This window comes from Phocoena sinus, chromosome X (genome assembly GCF_008692025.1).
Source record: "Phocoena sinus isolate mPhoSin1 chromosome X, mPhoSin1.pri, whole genome shotgun sequence".
NCBI lineage: Eukaryota > Metazoa > Chordata > Mammalia > Artiodactyla > Phocoenidae > Phocoena > Phocoena sinus.
Genome location: NC_045784.1, coordinates 12,123,064 through 12,147,085, shown reverse-complemented (window position 1 = coordinate 12,147,085; position 24,022 = coordinate 12,123,064). Strand labels below are relative to the sequence as shown.

At 40.4% G+C, this 24,022-nt stretch overlaps 1 protein-coding gene and 1 long non-coding RNA gene across 5 annotated transcripts in view; one reads left to right on the top strand and one right to left on the bottom strand.

Annotated features, from left to right (window-relative positions):
- The window catches only part of MOSPD2 (motile sperm domain containing 2), a 68,389-nt gene that overhangs the window by 8,477 nt on the left and 35,890 nt on the right, over nucleotides 1-24,022 (bottom strand). For 2 of the 4 annotated variants that reach the window (XM_032620126.1, XM_032620127.1), the window contains exons 9-13: nucleotides 20,291-20,467; nucleotides 8,651-8,763; nucleotides 6,190-6,286; nucleotides 5,326-5,422; nucleotides 4,535-4,664 (exon numbers count right to left, since the gene is read on the bottom strand). In XM_032620126.1, the coding sequence (XP_032476017.1) occupies nucleotides 4,535-4,664; nucleotides 5,326-5,422; nucleotides 6,190-6,286; nucleotides 8,651-8,763; nucleotides 20,291-20,467 (614 nt within the window). Of the gene's footprint in view, nucleotides 1-2,070; nucleotides 4,665-5,325; nucleotides 5,423-6,189; nucleotides 6,287-8,650; nucleotides 8,764-20,290; nucleotides 20,468-24,022 lie in introns of all 4 variants that reach the window. The other 2 variants (XR_004348096.1, XM_032620129.1) reach the window with 2 other exon arrangements.
- On the top strand, nucleotides 1,530-5,302 carry LOC116747665. The gene is made up of 3 exons (XR_004348097.1): nucleotides 1,530-1,613; nucleotides 2,090-2,164; nucleotides 5,182-5,302. It is a non-coding gene; the product is annotated as an uncharacterized LOC116747665 (long non-coding RNA).

Sequence of the window (24,022 nt, the reverse complement as noted above, 5' to 3'; positions counted from 1 at the left end):
CTTGTGCCACAATGAAAAGCTATACTGTGAGGAAGTATCTATTTCTAGAAATTACGAAATATATTCATAAATTTGCCAATCCAAAGAACGCTGGTGTAACAGACTGCAAGTGCTTATTTATTAGTTTTCACTAGAAAGTAACATTTCTAAGGATTATTAAAACAACTAGAAATAAGTACATCAACCCTGTACATAAGAATTAGGATATGTTTTTGGCCAAGAGAAGTAGGGAGGTGCATTTTTGTTAAGGGAAGTGAAAGTGATTTTATCCTGAAGTAAAGCTATAGTTAGTTATTTCAGAGTAGAAAGTAGGAGAATAAATGGATACAGAAAAAGTAGGAGAATAAATGGATACAGAAAGTTGGGAAGAGACAGAAAGAGAAAATTTTACCTTGTGTAGTCAAGCTGGCTAAAATTGAATAAATTTGTTTTAAGGGTTTTAACAATAAGCTTAATATCAACAGTGTAATCACATAAAACTAAATTTTCTTTTTTTGCTAAAGGGACAGTTTTATTGGGCTCTTGGTCTGGTCTGCTCCTGATAAGAGATTGTGAAAGGTTTTTCTTTACCTTTTTAAGTAATCTGCCTAGAAAGAAAAGATTTTGCATTTTATCAAAATAATTTCCTGTGCTTCATGTCATCTTTATCATCAGGTCTTTAATTAAAAGGCTCAGTTTTAAGATTAAGAGCTAAGTTTTGCTCGCAACTATGTGACCTTCTGTGTTTGCCTTTGAAATGTTTTTAACTGTCAGTTTGGTTAACTGGATAATTAAGTATTGTTTCATAATGATTTATGATTCTATTTAGTCAAGTGTCCAAAACCTTTTGATATTTTTGACAAACGTCCCCAAATCAAATTCTCAATGAAGTCTTTTTGACCTCAAACGAACTTAGGGATTTTCCCCAGGGCCCCTGGAACATCTCAAAAGATGTGTTCTCTCTCTTTATAAAAAGATATTAAACCACTTAGGCTTATTTGATATGTTAAATTATGTGGGACACATTGTCAAATAAGAATACTAAACCTTCTTGATTGTACTTGTATAGATACATGTTTGACCTTCAAAGAGATTCACAAAAAGGACTCTGACAAGTACTCTAGAACACAGGTTTCTGATAACTTTTAAGACTGTAAAACTGAGCTGGGTAAGAATTTCCAGAACTAATGGAGAAAACTGAATTCAAGCAGAACAAAAATTAATAACATGGGATTGAATGAATTGATGAGAATGATTGAAACACGTTTTGTTTCTCCAGATTTAAGGAGAACTTTTCCTCTTAAGCTATCTGCAATTTGGTGAATTATACCTTTGTAAGCAGAATTGAGACAATTTTTCTCCATACCTGATCCCTCCAGAATTTAGAAACTCTTAGTGAATGTTCTCATTTTCATGGTGATATAGTTATTTGCACAAGTTCAATGAGAATGTGTTCTCCTTGTAACAGGACACAATTGGAAACATGCTTGTATTATCAAGGTTTTGACTTGAATGTCATATTTGAAAATGAAATGCATGAAGTCGGATATGACCAGATGGCTTTAAGGAACTAAAGACCCTTGGAAACAACTGACCTGGTACCTTGCTTACAGGGTTCCAGACAGCCTTACTAGGTGAGTAAGGAAAGTCACTTCCTGGCAAGCTCAGGAACCTCAGAATATTTTGGGGACCTCAAGAAGACAGGAATTTGCCTAAATTAGCGTAATAACTTTATCCTTGTTTACCATGCTTTTCCTGGTAGCCTTCCTCCACCCCACAACATCTGTCTTTTGTCTTTCACTGGAGATGGTAGTGAAGGTGGTGGCTTGGGCCATTTGGGAGAGTTACTCAGTTTTCCTGGGTCTCTCCCACGTATACAGGAGGTATCCATGTTATGAAACTTCTGTTTCTCTCCTGTTCATCTGTCTTTTATTACAGTGGGTCTCAGCCAAGAACGTGGAAGGGTAGAGGGAAAATTATTTTTCCTTTCCTACATCCTCCAGCTTCTTAATGCAGGTATAAATAACACAATTACACACAGTGCTCAATAACCTAAGAAAAGTTTTTTATATGATACTCAGTAGAATTCACCTGATCTTCCGATTTGCAGGAAGCCACCCTTTCTAGATGGTGCTTTCACCTGGGCCTTCAGTACCAAACCACCAAGTCTCGCTGTTTCTGTGAGGTAAGTGATTCTCTTTTGACAGTTATAGAACAGAAAGCCATTAGAAACTGATTTACAAAGCAAGAGAACAAAGCAACTCATGTATAACAAAACCAAAAAGAAAGAAAAAACCCCGTAATTTTGAGGTACTGTTCGATAAGAACTTCAAAAGTAGGCCCTCCTGAAAAGTAAATTGAAAATTTAAACATCTTCTCCATCTAAAAACATGTCACAGCTGTCACAATGAGCCTTATCTAGATCCGTGTTCCTACCTCGGCTTTAGGTTCTGTTCCTTCTTTCTCAGGAATTTCACTGTCAGTGGTTTATTCTGTAAGGTCAGCCTCTCCTTCGGAAATGGGTCCTCACTATGGTTTTAAACAACGCTCAAATATCTCCCATTACAAAATCCCAAACAACCCCTTCTCAACAACACAGTCTTCCTTCCAACCATGACCCTGGTCCCTCCCCGACAAGCCCAACCTCCGGAAGTCTCACTACCTGTGTTTCTTTGGCATCTGGCTCCTACCAACTCAAAATGTTCCCCGTGAGGTCATCAGTTACCTCCATCACGTCACCAGCAACGGCCACCTCTCACACCTCATCCCTGACTGACGTTGGCACACACTCTACCCCGGGCCTTACTGACACAGCTCACCTACTGCTTTCCCTCCTGACGCCCTGTATTGTTCTCCTTCATTTGGCTACTAAATATTCCTCTGAGCTGTGTCTAACTTTCACCCTCTCTCGCTGGGTACAAGTTAGACCTAGCCTAGAGGAAATAAAGCTCGTCTTCCCAGGCCCATTCTTATTTTTGTTCTCCTACCCTCTGTGAATTGCCCGCAAAGGGTAATCTTGTCCAAGGCATTTCAGAGCAGGTCGACGTTCTCCCAGTGGTTTTACAATGGTGCCCAAGCTGCTCCTCTGGGCCCTGTCTGCCTCCAACATGCTTTCTTACTATGGATCCTCTCACACTCTGTTCCAGCCACATCTGACATCTGTATTCTTTCAACTCCTTACTTGAAGATTCAACTCAACTACAACCCTTACTAGGTTTCTCAGCTTCTCGTCTATAAAAAGGAAAAAATAACTACCTACGACCTAGGGTTGTTTTAGTGACTAAATGAATAAAGGAGAGCACCACACTTAAATAGAACTTGCTATATGCCAGCGCTAGTCTAAGTGTTGTTAACTCAGTAGTATCACTCTTTCATCTATGTCTGCCCACAGTCTATTTTTCTACAAAGCCTCCCAGAGTAATCCTTTAAAAAAAAACAAGCCGATCACCTCATGGCTCTGCTCAGCACCAGCTAATGGTTTCTCCTCTCAGAATCAGAAGTTCTCACTATGGCAATGATCTGGCATCCTGTACTGGATTCAGGTTACACTGACCTCCTTGCTGTTCCTCACCCAGGCCAAGCACACATCTTTTTCATTTATGGTTCCCTCTACCTGCAAAGCTCTTTTCCCTGTTATCTATGTGGCCTACTCTCATTTCCTTCAGGTTCTCCTCAAATGTCATCAGTGTGGCCATCCTTAACTACCCTCAACTGAGCTTTCTCAATCTTGGCACCACTGACATTTTGGGCTGGATCATTCTTCGTCACGGGGTGCTGTTTTGTGCATGATGGGATACTGAGTAGCATCCCTGGTCTCTACCTACTAGATGCCCACAGCACCCCACTGTCCAGTTATGACAACCAACAATGTCTCCAGGTATTGACAAGCGTCCCTTGGGGAGCAAAACTGGGCACACTCCGGAAAAAAAACCCCACATCCAACCTTCTTCTCTATTCTCCTCTACTTTCCTATACATCTTTTTTGCACACATGCACAGACATACATGTATATGCCTATATAGTCACAGGGTTTTCTCTTAAATAGGATAATTGTCATACATACTTTTCTGTGAGTAGGTTTTTTTCTTTTCCTAATAGTATGTCACAGGTATCAGAACAAACAGATGTACTACACTCTTGAGTGGCTTCAGAGTACTTCTCAAATGCATTTCACTATTACTTTACTGATGAACATTTAGGTTCCCTTCCATTTTCCACTACTAGACAATTTTTGTGAAACTGTTTCACTGCAGCAAACATTCTAGTACGTAAGGTGAGCATTCCTACAAAGGTAACTGCTGTAAGAGAAAATCTGTTTGTAATTTTGACACATTCAGATTCTTGCATTGGCCAGCAAATAAATCTCTGCTATTAGCAATCTCCTAGAGAAACTCCAGGTCTTGTACCCGAGCCTTGTAGGGGTTGGGGCCAACAGTGTAAGCCTAGATGTCTGCCAAATGCCAAGAGGAAGGGATGCCTGCTTAGCCCATGTAGGTGCATTCCTCTTTGGGATTTTTCCCATTGCAATTTGAGAGCCTGTAAGGGAAAAGCATACCTGTGCTCCATTACTTTGTTTCTGGGAACTTCTTTCCAGAACTGAGTCAATTCTGCTGGGCCTGTGCCAGATGACTGTTCCATTTCTGCAGCCATTATCAGAAAACGGTCTTGGGCGGAGACTGTTAAACCTGCATTCCAAAAGGGTAACTTATTATATAACAAACAGGAACCTTTACAAAGGGACAAAGGGTTGGCTATGTGGCTTAAGCATTATTCTAGAAAACACTAAGGAAAATGAATAATACCGAACTATCTTTTCACTAAGGAAAATGAATAATACCGAACTATCTTTTTTTGTGTGTGTGCGGTACGCAGGCCTCTCACTGTTGTGGCCTCTCCCGTTGTGGAGCACAGGCTCCGGACGTGCAGGCTCAGCGGCCATGGCTCACGGGCCCAGCCGCTCCACGGCATGTGGGATCTTCCCGGACCGGGGCATGAACCTGTGTCCCCTGCATTGGCAGGCGGACTCTCAACCACTGCGCCACCAGGGAAGCCCGGAACTATCTTAGGAAAGGAAAAAGTTCTCCTAAAGATGAAGAATTTTTTTTGTTTGAAATTCAATTTTAACTGGCATCAGTCTAAACAATTTTACTTCTTAAAAAAATTTTGTTTTAATGAGAGCCATTCACCCGTCTCACTTTACAGGTGAGAAAACAGATGCCCAGAGTGTGGCGAGGTGACTTGCTGATACCCTGCTAATTTCTAGATTCCAGTCCAGCTTTGCTGAGTCATCACCCAGCCCCAGGCCCCCCATAACACCCGACTGTGGCCAGCCAGGTGACAACTCACCCCCGTGGGGAGACACAACTATATCAACTGATGCACCCGGGTCACAACTGCTGTTGCTGGGCTTGACTCTGTACTTTTCTGGAGCAGTTGTTCTCACCTGTTTACAGAAAAACAGTAGTCACATAACCTTTATGCCCTTTGGGGGGAAATGGCTTTAAAAATCCTTAATAAAGTCTATAAAACAATCTTGGTGGTTATGTATATAGAATATATCTTTTCCCATCTGCAGGAAAAAAGCATCTCAATCTACTAGAAAAAAACACTCATCAGTCTGTTACTTAGCCTTCCTCTTAAACTAAAAAAAGAAATCCAACTGTTAAATGTTTATCCTGTTAATCACCTGAATTTCATAATTCAGGTTCAAAAACAACACACATTAGAACACATGTTACAATAGTGTCTAGAAACTTAAAAGCAGTAATCAAAGGACATCTAGGAAGTAGATGATTTAAGGAAGTAATACCCTACAATAAGGGGCAGTGGTGGAGTCAGTCCTGTTATACTTCATGCTCAGTGTCAGGTTAGTATCCAGTATAGACTATACTCCAGAATATACCACACTTGGGGGAAACTGCACTTTAGATTTTATAGTTTTATTTTTTTCACTCTCTATGAATTAAATTATTCATACAATGAAAAGTGTCTTTTTTTTTTAAACAAACCCTGGGACTAATTTGGACAGTACCCTATTACTGCACATTAAAGACTAAGATACAGACCTCAGGGAAAATTTTAGATAAGCTGTGACACACAGAGATAGAAGGCAATATAACAAGCCTAAAAACAGAAATAAAACCACTGTGCAAGTTCAAAATTATCAGTCTTTCAATTTTCACACACAATTTATATCTTTCAGATATTTACCTTAAATGCCACTACGTTTTTCGTTACATTTGTCAATGTTATCAAAGCTTTCTTCTCTTCAGGTTCCGTACTTCCAAAATACAGTTCTTCCGCTGGGCTAGGTGACAACAAAAGCATAAGCCAATGGTATTGCTCAGAATAAATGACAATCTAATCATCAGCTTGAAGAGAAACATTTGGTTAATATTTTACACTCATTTGTATAAAGAGATTTCATCAAAGAAGATTACAAAACAATACCTAATATATTTTGTATTTTAATCTTACTGATTCAATGCACACTAAAAAGTCCTGTGGTTTCCCCCTAGATCTAAAAGCAAAACAGGGAAGTACAGGAGCGAATTAGGAAGATTCTGAATTAGTCCTATAATCAGCACCATCTTAAGGTTTCTTTATTAAAACTCTTTGGTAGGTGAAAGATAAAAATCAGAGAAGAAATTGCTGCTTCAACTTTACCTAATTACAAACATTAGAATAGGGCACATTTTTATACATCAAGAGAAAAGAGTGTAACTTAAAATGGTCATCAGGGATATATTTAAGTAACAGAGTAAGTCCTAACTATAGAAAGGTTTTTTCTAAATAATATGGAAGGAGAAAAACACAAAACATGGGGCGGGAATTACAGGAAAAAATTGTCAAAAAATCAGTGAGGCTCAAAATGCAAATTTTACTATTACTGGCCACTGTATTTTAAAAATAAAAAGACTCAAGCAAAGTTTATGTAGTTTAATTACATGAGCCAAATCGGGTGCCTCCAAATGATGCAAAGGACTGTGGTTTTTATTTATTTACTTACTTTTAAAAAATTTATTTTTATTTTTATTTTTGGCTGCATTGGGTCTTTGTTGCGGTGCGCAGGCTTCTCATTGGGTGGCTTCTCTTGTTGCAGAGCAGGGGCTCTAGGCACACAGGCTTCAGTAGTTGTGGCTCTCGGGCTCTAGAGCGCAGGCCCAGTAGTTGTGGCACACGAGCTTAGTTGCTCCACAGCACATGGGATCTTACCGGAGCAGGGCTCGAACCCGTGTCCCCTGCATTGGCAGGTGGATTCTTAACCACTGCACCACCAGGGAAGCCCAGACTGTGATTTTTAGAGAAAAAGGTGAGTTCTTCAGATAGCCCTTGACTATAAGCTCCACCTTTAAATAGATTCATTTTATATCAGGAATATGTGTGTATGAGAGATATTTATTCATGTAAAGAACACACATTTTAAAAAAGTGCTCTCCCAGGAGAGCTGTGCCCAGCTTTGGGCAAGACATAAATTAGCATGGTTGCTGGCATCTTTTTAAAACCCAATCTGAAATATACCACAGAAAAAACAGGAAGGTTAATGAATCTCAGAACTGCTCTCAGTATCCAGCACAAAAACCATGAAAAGCTCTAGGGAGACAGAGGTTGGTTAGGGGTGTGTGGTGTGTGGTGTGTGTGTGTGTGAGAGAGAGACAGAGAGAGAGACACAGAGAGACAGAGAGAGCACTGATTTTCTGGAGAAATGGGTGGGCATTGCAGAGTTGGCTTTCTCCCTAGCCAGATCTTCTAGTCATACCTTGATAGTTACAAGCCAGGACCTATGGTTTTGACAGGCCTCCAGAGAAAAAACAGTAACTTCCAAACTAGTAGAGGGAAAAATGGGAAACAAACAAATTCCAAAGTGGGGGAAACTACAAAGGAAAACCATGGAAAAGAACATGCACGTGTGTTTCCCTCCTTCCCTCTCACCCACAGACTCCTGCAGATGGTGAAGATAAATCCAAATAGAACAGTATTCAAAATATATGTAAACAAACCAATCTTGTCAGAGAATTTCAGATTTGATGTTTAAAATGTCTGGCTCTATTGTTCATGAGTCTTTAACAGTAACATAGAAAGGTTTCAAGTAAAGGGATAGAAAATGATACAGTAGACCATTACTAAATAAAGTTGGTAAAGCAGTATTAACATAAGGCTGTATAGATTTGTGAGAAAGGTCTTTACATCATGATAAGGAAACAATACTGAATTTTTTGGATTGAACAACCTAGACAAAAATAGAGATGTGCTGAAATTCGGCTTTGGTAAAAACCCTGTTTTTCCGGTTCAGCTTTAGCTTTTGGAAGGTCAAATCGATAAATGGCTACTTCAGTGTCATTTCTGGCAACCTCACACTTGTGCAAGTCAAACACTATCAGTAAAATGAGAAAAATATATGTCATTCAGATTTGTTGTTAATATATGAATAGTCACTCTTATTACCTGATGTGGGATAAAGGCCCTTTAAACACACTCAACAGAATAAATAACAAAAAGGTAGCTACAAATACCCACTATATCTGGAAACCAATGTGAGTCTTCAGATAACCCTTAATGTTATATTTCCACAGTTTCAAAAACAGGCCAGAAGTTTTCTTAATTTTGCAGTTCCCTCAAAATGATCAAGATATATTATGAAAGCATAGTAAATAAAATCCTCAACTAGTACCTGATGTGTAATAAGGGCCCTTTAAACACACTCAATGGTTTCTTGAAAGCTTTCATTTTGGAATCAACTTTTTCATTCTCTTCTGCTTTGAAAGTAGGTTCAATTATGTTAACCTAGAGACAAAATATATATATATATATGAAGAAAAAAAGATAAATTGAATTTCACACTGACAGGCAGTTCATTAGGTCAAAAAGTAAGCATTATAGTGACTCAATCCAAATTGCAATCTTTAACATGGGTTTATTATATCTAAATTATATATTTAACATATAGTAACCTGATGGTTGACCTATATGTGAGTGCCTACTATGTAAATAGGCCTTTTTAGAAAATGTAACATGGTCATTCCCTTAAGAGTTTTTATTTTTTTGGCCGGCCCACATGGCTTGTGGGATCTTAGTTCCCCAGCCAGGGATTGAACCCAGGCTCTCAGCAGTGAGACCGCAGAGTCCTACCACTTGACCACCCGGGAATTCCCCTCCCTTTTAAGCGTTTTAAAATCTGTTCTACATTGCAATATATTTATCCCTCTATCAAGTCCCTGATATCTCATAAAAACATAACTAAGTGTTCTTTAAAAATGAAAAAGAGAAAGTAGATCAAGGTAATGTTGAGTTAATTACTTATTTTAGATAGATAAAAAATACTGCAGAAAAAAAGGACTCTTTTAAGATGTGTTTAGCCAATTTCTATACAAAAGCATGGAATCAACCTTTTATATACTGTGGCACACTACCAGTCAACTAGTGCCATCCTTCCTCTTTATGTACAAAGATATGGAAGGGCAGCAAGTTAAGTGAATTACCTAAAATTACACACCCAGCTATGGTAGAATTGGGGCTACGTCACAGCTTCTGTGTCAATTTCATTTTTTTGTGTGAAAATTACCGTTTTCAGGGGAAATCGACACGAACATAACCATAGTCGGGGACTTTAACACCCCACTTTCACCAATGGACAGATCATCCAAAAACAACAGAATACACATTTTTCTCAACTGCTCATGGAACATTCTCCAGGACAGATCATATCTTGGGTCACAAATCAAGCCTTGGTAAATTAAAGAAAATTGAAATCGTACCAAGTATCTTTTCCGACCACAATGCTATGAGACTAGTTATCAATTACAGGAAAAGGTCTGTAAAAAATACAAGCACATGGAAGCAAAACAATAAACTACTTAATAACCAAGTGATCACTGAAGAAATCAAAGAAAAAATCAAAACGTACCTAGAAACAAATGACAACGGAGACACGATGACCAAAAACCTATGAGAGGCCGCAAAAGCAGTTCTAACAGGGAAGTTTGTAGCAATACAATCTTACCTTAAGAAACAGGAAACATCTCAAATAAACACCCTAACCTTGGACCTAAAGCAATTAGAGAAAGAAGAACAAAAAAACCCCCAAAGTTAGCAGAAGGAAAGAAATCATAAAAATCCAATCAGAAATAAAAGAAAAAGAAATGAAGGAAATGACAGCAAAGATCGAAAAAACTAAAAGCTAGTTCTTTGAGAAGATAAAACAAAATTGATTAACCATTAATCAATCAGACTCATCCAAAAAAGAAAACGGAGAAGACTCAAATCAATAGAATTAGAAATGAAAAAGGAGAAATAACAACTGACTGCAGAAATACAAAAGATCATGAGAGAGTACTACAAGCAACTCTGTGCCAATAAAACGGACAACCTGGAAGAAATGGACAAATTCTTAGAAAAGCACAACCTGCCAAGACTGAATCAGGGGAGAAATACAAAATATGAACAGACCAATCACAAGCACTGAAATTGAAACTCTGATTTAAAATCTTCCAAAAATCAAAATCCCAGGACCAGATGGCTTCACAGGCGACTTCTACCAAATATTTAGAGAAGAGCTAACACCTACCCTTCCGAAACTCTTCCAAAATACAGCAGAGGGAGGAACACTCCCAAACTCGTTCTATGATGTCACAATCACCCTGACACCAAAACCAGACAAGGATGTCACAAAGAAAGAAAACTAAAGGCCAATGTCACTGATGAACATAGATGCAAAAATCCTCAACAAAATACTAGCAAACAATCCAACAGCATATTAAACGGATCATACACCATGATCAAGTGGGGTTTATTCCAGGAATGCAAGGATTCTTCAACATACACAAATCAATCAACGTGATACACCATATTAACAAACTAAAGGAGAAAAACCATATGATCATCTCAATAGATGCAGCGAAAGCTTTCGACAAAATTCAACACCCATTTATGATAAAAACCCTGCAGAAAGTAGGCAAAGAGGGAACTTTCCTCAACATAATAAAGGCCATATATGACAAACTCACAGCCAACATCATCCTCAATGGTGAAAAACTGAAAGCATTTCCACTAAGATCAGGAACAAGACAAGGTTGCCCACTCTCACCACTCTTATTCAATATAGTTTTGGAAGTTTTAGCCACAGCAATCAGAGAAGAAAAGGAAATAAAAGGAATCCAAATCGGAAAAGAAGAAGTAAAGCTGTCACTGTTTGCAGATGACATGATACTATACATGGAGAATCCTAAAGATGCTACCAGAAAACTACTAGAGCTAATCAATGAATTTGGTAAAGTAGCAGGATACAAAATTAATGCACAGAAATCTCTGTCATTCCTATACACTAATGATGAAAAATCTGAAAGTGAAATCAAGAAAACACTCCCATTCACCATTACAACAAAAAGAATAAAATATCTAGGAATAAACCTACCTAAGGAGACAAAAGACCTGTATGCAGAAAACTATAAGACACTGATGAAAGAAATTAAAGATGATACAAATAGATGGAGAGATATACCATGTTCTTGGATTGGAAGAATCAACATTGTGAAAATGACTCTACTACCCAAAGCAATCTACAGATTCAATGCAATCCCTATCAAACTACCACTGGCATTTTTCACAGAACTAGAACAAAAAATTTCACAATTTGTATGGAAACACAAAAGACCCCGAAGAGCCAAAGCAATCTTGAGAATGAAAAACGGAGCTGGAGGAATCAGGCTCCCTGACTTCAGACTATACTATAATGCTACAGTAATCAAGACAGTATGGTACTGCCACAAAAACAGAAAGATAGATCAATGGAACAGGAGAGAAAGCCCAGAGATAAACCCACACACATATGGTCACCTTATCTTTGATAAAGGAGGCAGGAATGTACAGTGGAGAAAGGACAGCCTCTTCAATAAGTGGTGCTGGGAAAACTGGACAGGTACATGTAAAAGTATGAGATTAGATCACTCCCTAACACCATACACAATAATAAGCTCAAAATGGATTAAAGACCTAAATGTAAGGCCAGAAACTATCAAACTCTTAGAGGAAAACATAGGCAGAACACTCTATGACATAAAGCACAGCAAGATCCTTTTTGACCCACCTCCTAGAGAAATGGAAATAAAAACAAAAATAAACAAATGGCACCTAATGAAACTTCAAAGCTTTTGCACAGCAAAGGAAACCATAAACAAGACCAAAAGACAACCCTCAGAACGGGAGAAAATATTTGCAAATGAAGCAACTGACAAAGGATTAATCTCCAAAATTTATAAGCAGCTCATACAGCTCAATAACAAAAAAACAACCCAATCCAAAAATGGGCAGAAGGGCGGAGGGCAAGATTGCAGAAGAGTAAGATGCGGAGATCACCTTCCTCCCCACAGATACACCAGAAATACATCTACATGTGGAGCAACTCCTACAGAACGCCTACTGAACGCTGGCAGAAGACCTCAAACCTCCCAAAAGGCAAGAAACTCCCCACGTACCTGGGTAGGGCAAAAGAAAAAAAGAAAAAACAGAGACAAAAGAATAGGGACAGGACCTGCACCAGTGGGAGGGAGCCGTGAAGGAGGGAAGGTTTCCACGCACTAGGAAGCCCCTTCGCGGGCGAGGCTGTGGGTGGCGGAGGGGGGAGCTTCGGAGCCATGGAGGAGAGCACAGCAACAGGGGTGCGGCGGGCAAAGCAGGGAGATTCCCGCACAGAAGATCGGTGCCGACCGGCACTGACCAGCCCGAGAAGCTTGTCTGCTCACCCGCCAGGGCGGGCAGAGCTGAGAGCTGAGGCTCCAGCTTCGGTCGGAGACCAGGCAGAGGACTGGGGTTGGCTGCGTGAACACAGCCTGAAGGGGGTTAGTGCACCACGGCTAGCCGGGAGGGAGTCCGGGAAAAGGTCTGCAGCTGCCGAAGAGGCAAGAGACTTTTTCTTCTCTGTTTCCTGGTGCGCGAGGAGAGAGATTAAGAGCGCTGCTTAAAGGAGATCCAGAGACAGGTGCGAGCCGCGGCTAAAAGCGCGGACCCCAGAGACCGGCGCGAGCCGCTGCTAAAAGTGCGGACACCAGAGACGGGAGGGAGACGCTAAGGCTGCTGCTGCCGCCACCAAGGGGCCTGTGTGCGAGCAGAGGTCACTCTCCACACCCCGCTTCCGGGGAGCCTGTGCAGCCCGCTATGGCCAGGTTCCCAGGATCCAGGGACAACTTCCCCGAAAAAATGCACGGCGGGCCTCAGGCTGGTACAACATCACGCCAGCCTCTTCCGCCACAGGCTTGCCCCGTACTCCGCGCCCCTCCCTCCCCCCGGCCTGAGTGAGCCAGAGCCCCCGAATCAGCGGCTCCTTCAACCCCGTCCTGTCTGAGCAAAAAACAGACGCCCTCCAGCGACCTACACGCAGAGGCGCGGCCAAATCCAAAGCTGAGCCCCTGGGAGCTGTGAGAACAAAGGAGAGAAAGGGAAATCTCTCCCAGGAGCCTCAGAAGCAGCGGATTAAAGCTCCACAATCAACTTGTTGTACCCTGCATCTGTGGAATACATGAATAGACAACAAATCATCCCAAATTGAGAAGCTGGACTCTGAGAGCAAGATTTATGATTTTTCCCCTTTTCCTCTTTTTGTGAGTGTGTATGTGTATGCTTCAGTGTGAGATTTTGTCTGTATAGCTTTGCTTCCACCATTTGTCCTAGGGTTCGATCCGTCCGTTTTTTTGGTTTTTTTAAAAATTCTTTTTCTTAATAATTAATTTAAATTACTTTATTTTATTTTACTTTATCTCCCTTCCTTCCTTCCTCCCTCCCTCCCTCCCTCCTTTAGACAACGAATCATCCCAAATTGAGGAGGTGGACTTTGAAAGCAAGATTTATGATTTTTTCCCCTTTTCCTCTTTTTGTGTGTATGTGTATGCTTCTGTGTGAAATTGTCTGTATAGCTTTGCTTTCACCATTTGTCCTAAGGTTCTATCCGTTTTTTTTCTTAATAATTATTTTTTAATTTAATAACTTTATTATATTTTACTTTATTTTACTTTGTCTTCTTTCTTTCTTTTTTCCTTCCTTCCCTCCTTCCTTCCTTCCTGCCACCATCCCTCCCTCCCACCATCCCTCCCTCCTTTCTTTCTCTCCTTCTTTCCGTCTTTCCTTCTTCTTCTTCCTTCCTTCCTTCCTTCCCTCCCTCCCTCCTTTCTTTCTTCCTTCCTTCCTTCGTTCCTTCCTTCCTACTAATTCTTTCTCTCTGCTTCTTCTCCCTTTTATTCTGAGCCGTGTGGATGAAAGGCTATTAGTGCTGCAGCCAGGAGTCAGTGCTGTGCCTCTGAGGTGGGAGAACCAACTTCAGGACACTGGTCAACAAGAGACCTCCCAGCTCCACATAATATAAAATGGCGAAAATCTCCCAGAGATCTCCATCTCAACACCAGCACCCAGCTTCACTCAATGACCAGCAAGCTACAGTGCTGGGCACCCTATGCCAAACAAGTAGCAAAACAGGAACACAACCCCACGCATTAGCAGAGAGGCTGCCTAAAATCATAATAAGTACACAGATACCCCAAATCACACCACCAGACGTGGACCTGACCACCAGAAAGACAAGATCCAGCCTCATCCACCAGAACACAGGCACTAGTCCCCCCCACCAGGAAGCCTACACAACCCACTGAACCAACCTTAGCCACTGGGGACAGACACCAAAAGCAACGGGAACTACGAACCTGCAGCCTGCAAAAAGGAGACCCCAAACACAGTAAGATAAGCAAAATGAGAAGACAGAAAAACACACAGCAGATGAAGGAGCAAGATAAAAACGCACCAGACCTAACAAATGAAGAGGAAATAGGCAGTCTACCTGAAAAAGAATTCAGAATAATGATAGTAAAGATGATCCAAAATCTTGGAACTAGAATACACAAAATGCAAGAAACATTTTACAAGGACCTAGAAGAACTAAAGATGAAACAAACGATGAACAACACAATAAATGAAATGAAAAGGAATCTAGATGGGCTCAATAGCAGAATAACTGAGGCAGAAGAACGGATAAGTGACCTGGAAGATAAAATAGTGGAAGTAACTACTGCAGAGCAGAATAAAGAAAAAAGAATGAAAAGAACTGAGGACAGTCTCAGAGACCTCTGGGACAACATTAAATGCACCAACATTCGAAATATAGGGGTTCCAGAGAAGAAGAAAAAAAGAAAGGGACTGAAAAAATATTTGAAGAAATTATAGTTGAAAACTTCCCTAATATGGGAAAGGAAATAGTTAATCAAGTCCAGGAAGCACAGAGAGTCCCATACAGGATAAATCCAAGGAGAAATACGCCAAGACAGATATCAATCAAACTGTCAAAAATTAAATACAAAGAAAGCATATTAAAAGCAGCAAGGGAAAAACAACAAATAACACAAAAGGGAATCCCCATAAGGTTAACAGCTTATCTCTCAGCAGAAACTCTGCAAGCCAGAAGGGAGTGGGAGAACATACTGAAAGTGATGAAGGAGAAAAACCTGCAACCAAGATTACTCTACCCAGCAAGGATCTCATTCAGATTTGACGGACAAATTAAACACCTTTTTTTTTTTGCTGGTATGCAGGCCTCTCACTGTTGTGGCCTCTCCCGTTGCGGAGAACAGGCTCCGGATGCACAGGCTCAACGGCCATGGCTCACAGGCCCAGCCGCTCCGCCACATGTGGGATCTTCCTGGACCCGGGCACGAACCCATGTCCCCTGCATCAGCAGGCATACTCTCCACCACTGCGCCACCAGGCAAGCCCTGATGGAGAAATTAAAGCCTTTACAGACAAGCAAAATCTGAGAGAGTTCAGCACCACCAAACCAGCTTTACAACAAATGCTAAAGGATCTTCTCTAGGCAAGAAACACAAGACAAGGAAAAGACCTATAATAACGAACCCAAAACAATTTAGAAAATGGGAATAGGAACATACATATTGAAAATTACCTTAAATGTAAATGGATTAAATGCTCCCAACAAAAGACACCGATTGGCTGAATGGATACAAAAACAAGACCCATATATTCGCTGTCTATAAGAGACCCACTTCAGACCTAGAGACACATACAGACTGAAAAGTAAGGGGATGGAAAAAGATATTCCATGCAAATGGAAACCAAAAGAAAGCTGGAGTAGCAATTCTCATATCAGACAAAATAGACTTTAAAATAAAGACTATTATTACAAGAGACAAAGAAGGACAGTACATAATGATCAAGGGATCGATCCAAGAAGAAGATATAACAATTGTAAATATTTATGCACCCAACATAGGAGCACCTCAGTACATAAGGCAAATACTAACAGCCATAAAAGGGGAAATCGACAGTAACACAATCATAGTAGGGGACTTTAACACCCCACTTTCACCAATGGACAGATCATCCAAAATGAAAATAAATAAGGAAACACAAGCTTTAAATGATACATTAAACAAGATGGACTTAATTGATATTTATAGGACACGCCATCCAAAATCAACAGAATACACATTTTTCTCAAGTGCTCATGGAACATTCTCCAGCATAGATCATATCTTGGGTCACAAATCAAGCCTTGGTAAATTTAAGAAAATTGAAATCGTATCAAGTATCTTTTCTGACCACAATGCCATGAGACTAGATTTCAATTACAGGAAAAGATCTGTAAAAAATACAAACACATGGAGGCTAAACAATACACTACTTAATAACGAAGTGATCATGGAAGAAATCAAAGAGGAAATAAAAAAATACCTTGAAACAAATGAAAATGGAGACACGATGACCCAAAACCTATGGGATGCAGCAAAAGCAGTTCTAAGAGGGAAGTTTATAGCAATACAAGCCCACCTTAAGAAACAGGAAACATCTCGAATAAACAACCTAACCTTGCACCTAAAGCAATTAGAGAAAGAAGAACAAAAAAACCCCAAAGTTAGCAGAAGGAAAGAATTCATAAAAATCAGATCAGAAATAAATGAAAAAGAAATGAAGGAAACGATAGCAAAGATCAATAAAACTAAAAGCTGGTTCTTTGAGAAGATAAACAAAATAGATAAACCAATAGCCAGACTCTTCAAGAAGAAAAGGGAGAAGACTCAAATCAATAGAATTAGAAAGGAAAAAGGAGAAGTAACAAGTGACACTGCAGAAATACAAAGGATCATGAGAGATTACTACAAGCAACTCTATGCCAATAAAATGGACAACCTGGAAGAAATGGACAAATTCTTAGAAATGCACAACCTGCCAAGACTGAATCAGGAAAAAATAGAAAATATGAACAGACCAATCACAAGCACTGAAATTGAAACTGTGATTAAAATTCTTCCAAGAAACAAAAGCCCAGGACCAGATGGCTTCACAGGTGAATTCTATCAAACATTTAGAGAAGAGCTAACACCTATCCTTCTCAAACTCTTCCAAAATATAGCAGAGGGAGGAACACTCCCAAATTCATTCTACGAGGCCACCGTCACCTTGATACCAAAACCAGATAAGGATGTCACAAAGCAAGAAAACTACAGGCCAATATCACTGATGAACATAGATGCAAAAATCCTCAACAAAATACTAGCAAACAGAATCCAACAGCACATTAAACGGATCATACACCATGATCAAGTGGGTTTTATCCCAGGAATTCAAGGATTCTTCAATATACGCAAATCAATCAGTGGGAAAAACCATATTAACGAACTGAAGGAGAAAAACCATATTATCATCTCAATAGACGCAGAGAAAGCTTCTGACAAAATTCAACACCCATTTATGATAGAAACCCTGCAGAAAGTAGGCATAGAGGGAACTTTCCTCAACATAATAAAGGCCATATATGACAACCTCACAGCCAACATCATCCTCAATGGTGAAAAACTGAAAGCATTTCCACTAAGATCAGGAAAAAGACAAGGTTGCCCACTCTCACCACTCTTATTCAATATAGTTTTGGAAGTTTAGCCACAGCAATCAGAGAAAAAAAGGAAATGAAAGGAATCGAAATCGGAAAAGAAGAAGTAAAGCTGTCACTGTTTGCAGATGACATGATACTATACAGAGAGAATCCTAAAGATGCTACCAGAAAACTACTAGAGCTAATCAATGAATTTGGTAAAGTAGCAGGATACAAAATTAATGCACAGAAATCTCTGTCATTCCTATACACTAATGATGAAAAATCTGAAAGTGAAATTAAGAAAACATTCCCATTTACCATTACAACAAAAAGAATAAAATATCTAGGGATAAACCTACCTAAGGAGACAAAAGACCTGTATGCAGAAAATTATGACACTGATGAAAGAAACTAAAGATGATACAAATAGATGGAGAGATATACCATGTTCTTGGATGGGAAGAATCAACATTGTGAAAATGACTCTACTACCCAAAGCAATCTACAGATTCAATGCAATCCCTATCAAACTACCACTGGCATTTTTCACAGAAATAGAACAAAAAATTTCACAATTTGGGCTTCCCTGGTGGCGCAGTGGTTGAGAGTCCGCCAGCCGATGCAGGGGACGCGCATTCGTGCCCCGGTCTGGGAAGATCCCACGTGCCGCGGAGCGGCTGGGCGTGAGCCATGGCCGCTGAGCCTGCGCGCCCGAGAGCCTGTGCTCTGCAATGGGAGAGGCCACAACAGTGAGAGGCCCGCGTACCAAAAAAAAAAAAAAATTTCACAATTTGTATGGAAACACAAAAGACCCCGAAGAGCCAAAGCAATCTTGAGAACGAAAAAAGGAGCTGGAGGAATCAGGCTCCCTGGCTTCAGACTATACTACAAAGCTACAGTAATCAAGACACTATGGTACTGGCACAAAAACAGAAATATAGATCAATGGAACAGGATAGAAAGCCCAGAGATAAACCCACACACATATGGTCACCTTATCTTTGATAAAGGAGGCAGGAATGTACAGTGGAGAAAGGACAGCTTCTTCAATAAGTGGTGCTGGGAAAACTGGACAGGTACATGTAAAAGTATGAGATTAGATCACTCCCTAACACCATACACAATAATAAGCTCAAAATGGATTAAAGACCTAAATGTAAGGCCAGAAACTATCAAACTCTTAGAGGAAAGCATAGGCAGAACACTCTATGACATAAATCACAGCAAGATCCTTTTTGACCCACCTCCTAGAGAAATGGAAATAAAAACAAAAATAAACAAATGGCACCTAATGAAACTTAAAAGCTTTTGCACAGCAAAGGAAAGCATAAACAACACCAAAAGACAACCCTCAGAATGGCAGAAAATATTTGCAAATGAAGCAAATGACAAAGGATTAATCTCCAAAATTTAAAAGCAGCTCATGCAGCTCAATAACAAAAAAACGAACAACCCAATTCAAAAATGGGCAGAAGACCTAAAGAGACATTTCTCCAAAGAAGATATACAGACTGCTAACAAACACATGAAAGAATGCTCAGTATCATTAATCATTAGGGAAATGCAAATCAAAACTACAGTGAGGTATCCCCTCACACCGGTCAGAATGGCCACCATCAAAAAATCTAGAAACAATAAATGCTGGAGAGGCTGTGGAGAAAAGGGAACACTCCTGCACTGCTGGTGGGAATGTGAATTGGTCCAGCCACTATGGAGAACAGTATGGAGGTTCCTTAAAAAACTATAAATAGAACTACCATACGACCCAGCAATCCCACTACTGGGCATATAGCCTGAAAAAACCATTATTCAAAAAGAGTCATGTACCAAAATGTTCATTGCAGCTCTATTTACAATAGCCTGGAGATGGAAACAACCTAAGTGCCCATCATCGGATGAATGGATAACGAAGATGTGGCACATATATACAATAGAATATTACTCAGCCATAAAAAGAAATGAAATCGAGCTATTTGTAATGAGGTGGATAGACTTAGAGTCTGTCATACAGAGTGAAGTCAGTCAGAAAGAGAAAGACAAATACCGTATGCTAACACATATATATGGAATTTAAGGAAAAAAGATGTCATGAAGAACCTAGGGGTAAGACAGGAATAAAGACACAGACCTACTGGAGAACAGACTTGAGGGTATGGGGAGGGGTAAGGGTGAGCTGTGATAAAGTGAGAGAGAGGCAAGGACATATATACACTACCAAACGTAAGGTAGATAGCTAGTGGGAAGCAGCCGCATAGCACAGGGAGATCAGCTTGGTGCTTTGTGACCACCTGGAGGGGTGGGATAGGGAGGGTGGGAGGGAGGGAGACGCAAGAGGGAAGAGATATGGGAACATATGTATATGTATAGCTGATTCACTTTGTTATAAAGCAGAAACTAACACACCATTGTAAAGCAATTATACTCCAATAAAGATGTTAAAAAAATTACCTTTTTAAGAAGAGCTGTTTGTTCTTCATTAGAAATTGTTTCCAAGGTTTCTTTGTCATCACTTTCTATATCTTCTTTACTTGAAGCTTCATCCTCACTGGCAATAGGCCCATTTTCACACAACGGTGTCTGGAAGTCATCATCTACAAGTGGTGGATAGCTATACTTGAAAGGATCCTGAGAGAAAAGAATTTTGCATCAGCTTGCTAAGAGGTGGGTGGAGAAATAATTCTCTGAGTAAAGTTAAAATCCATTCCTCTGGCCAAGAAAACAGAGCTAATTAGACAGTGAAATTTAAAACAAAGCAAGCAGTTTGAAACAGCAAAGGTAAAAGCAGGATGTGGTGTGGGACAACTGGCCAGCCATCTGTAAAAGAACGAAATTGGATCTTCAGCTCATTCTTTTTTAAAAAAACAAATTTACTTTTTATTTTTTTGGCTGTGTCGGGTCTTAGTTGTGGCATGTGGGATCTTTCGTTGCGGTGCACAGACTTCTCTCTAGTTGTGGCGTGTGGGTTTTCTCTCTCTAGCTGTTGTACACGGGCTCCAGGGTGCACGGGCTCTGCAGTTGTGGTGCGCGGGCTCCAGAGTGCATGGGCTCTGTAATTTGCGGCATGTGGGCTTTCTCATCAAGGCACATGAGCTCAGTAGTTGTGGCGCACGGGCTTAGGTGCCCCGCAGCACATGGGATCTTAGTCGCCCGACCAGGGATCGAACCCGTGTCCCCTGCATTGGAAGGTGGATTCTTTACCACTGGACCACCAGGGAAGTCCCTAGCTCATTCTTTATACCAAAAAGAATTTCAGATGAATAAAAGCTTTAAATGTATATGTATATTTTTAAAAAAACGACACAAGCTCCAGAACAACACATACGAGGATTAAAAAAAACCAACAAAACCCCCAAAACACAAAACCTAAGTAAGGGAAGGCCTTTTCTAAGTAAAACATGAAACCTAGAAGGCATAAAAATATGGACAAAAATTGAGCATGCCAAAATGAAACGTTTGTGACTGAGGGCCGAGACAAGCTGGCAGAGTAGAAGGACATGAGCTCACCTCCTCTCATGAAAACACCAAAATCACAACTAACTGCTAAACAAACATTGACAAAAAAACACTGGAACCTACCAAGAAAGATATTCTACATCCAAAAACAAGAAGCCATAACGAGACGATAGGAGGGGTGCAATCACGATAAAATCAAATTCCATACCTGCTGGGTGGGCTACCCACAAACTAGAAAATAATTAGATAGCAGAGGTTCTCCCACAGGAGTGAAAGTCCCGAGCCCCACATCAGGCTGCCCAGCCTGGGGGTCTGGCATCAGAAGGAGCCCCCCAAAGCATCTGGCTTTGAAGGCCAACAGGGTTTGATTACAGGAATTCCACAGGACTGGGGGAAACAAGAAACTCCACTCTTGGAGGACGCACATAAGGTCTGATGAGCACCAGGACCCACAGGTAAAAGCAGTGACCTCATAGGAGATGGAGTGCCAATACTCATATCAGACAAAATAGACTTTAAACTAAAGACTGTTACAAGAGACAAAGAAGGACACTACCTAATGATCAAGGGATCAATCAAAGAAGATATAACAATTGTAAATATATATGCACCCAACTTAGGAGCACCTCAGTACATAAGGCTAGACCTACCTGCTAGTACTGGAGGGTCTCCTTATAAGGTGGGGGGCAGCTGTGGCTCACTGTGGGGACAAAGACACTACTGGTGGTAGTTCTGGGGAGTGCTCATTGGCGTGAGCTCTCCTGGAGGCTGACATTTTCTCACCAAGACCTGGCCCCACCCAACACCCTGCAGGGTCCAGTGCTGGGATGCCTCAGGCCTAACAACCAACACAGTGGGAACACAGCCCCACCTATCAGCAGACATTCTGCCTAAAGTCTTCCTGAGCCCACATCTGCTCACCAGAGGGACAAGACCCAGCTCCGTATACCAATGGGCAGGAACCAGTACCTCCCAACAAGAAACCTGCACAAGCCTCTTAAATAAATGGTTTTTTTTTTTCCTTTGGCCGCACCGTGTGGCTTGAAGGATCTTAGTTTCCCCAATCAGGGATGGAATGTGCACCCTCAGCAGTGAAAGCATGGACTCCTAACCACCGGACCGCCAGGGAATTTCCTGCAAAAGCCTCTTAGACTGGCCTCATCCACCAGGGGGCAGACAGCAGAAGCAAGAAGAACTACAACCCTGTAGGCTGTGGAACAGAAATCACAATCACAGCATGTTAGACAAAATGAGACCAGCAGAGGATTATGTCCCAGATGAAGGAACAAGATAAAAACCCCAGAAAAACAACTACATGAAGTGGAGATAGGCAATCTACCCGAAAAAGAATGCAGAGTAATGACAGTAAAGTTGATCCAAGATCTCGGAAAAATAATGGAAGCACAGACCAAGAAGACACAAGAAATGTTTAATAAAGAGCTAGAATACCTAAAGAAAAAACAAACACAGATGAACAATATGGTAACTGAAATGAAAAATACACTAGAAGGAATGAAGAGCAGAATAAATGAGGCAGAAGAACAGATGAAGTGGAAGACAGAATGGTGGAAATCACTGCCACGAAACAGAATAGAGAAAAAAGAACAAAAAGAAATGAGGACAGTCTACAAGACCTCTGTGACAACATTAAATGCACCAACATTCACATTAAAGGGGTGCCAGAAGGACGAGAAAGGACCTGAGAAAATGTTTGAAGAAATAATAGCTGAAAACTTCCCTAACATGGGAAAGGAAATAGTCACCCATGTCCAGGAAGTGCCGAGAGTCCCATGCAGGATAAACCCAAGGAGGAACACCCCGAGACACATATTAATGAAGCTGACAAAAAGTAAACACAAAGACAAAATATTAAAAGCAATGAATAACATACAAGGGAACTCCCAGAAGGTTATCAGCTAATTTTTCAGCAGAAACTCTGCAGACAAGAAGGGAGTGGCACGATATATTTAAAGAGATGAAAGGGAAAAACCTACAACCAAGATTACTCTATCCAGCAAGGATCTCATTCAGATTCAACGGAGAAATCAAAAGCATTACAGACAAGCAAAAGCTAACAGAATTCTGCACCAGCAGACCAGCTTTGCAACAAATGCTAAAGGAACTTCTCTAGATGGGGGAAAAAAAGGCCACAACTAGAAACAAGAAAATTATGAATGGAAAAGCTCACTGGTAAAGGCAAACTAACAGTAAAGGTAGGAAATAATCCACACACAAATATGCTATCAAAACCATCAATCATGAGAAGAGGGAAGTACAAATGCAGGATACTGGAAATGCATTTGAAATTAAAAGACCAGCAACTTAAAACAATCTTATTCGTATATAGACTGCTATATCAAAACATGGTAACTGCAAACCAAAAATCTGCAACAGACACACACGAAGGAAAAAGGAATCCAAACACAACACTAAAGTAAGTCACCATATCACAAGAGAACAAAAGAGGAAGGGGAGAAAAAAGACATACAAAAACAAATGGAAAAAACAATTAACAAAATGGCATTAAGAAGGGAATTCCCTGACGGTCGAGTGCATAGGACTTGGTGCTTTCACTGTCATGGCCTGAGTTCAATCCCTGGTTGGGGAACTAAGATCCTGCAAGTCATGCAGCATGGCCAAAAAAATAAAATAAAAAATGGCAATAAGAACATACATAGATAATTACTTTAAATGTAAATGGATTAAATGCTCAAACCAAAAGACATA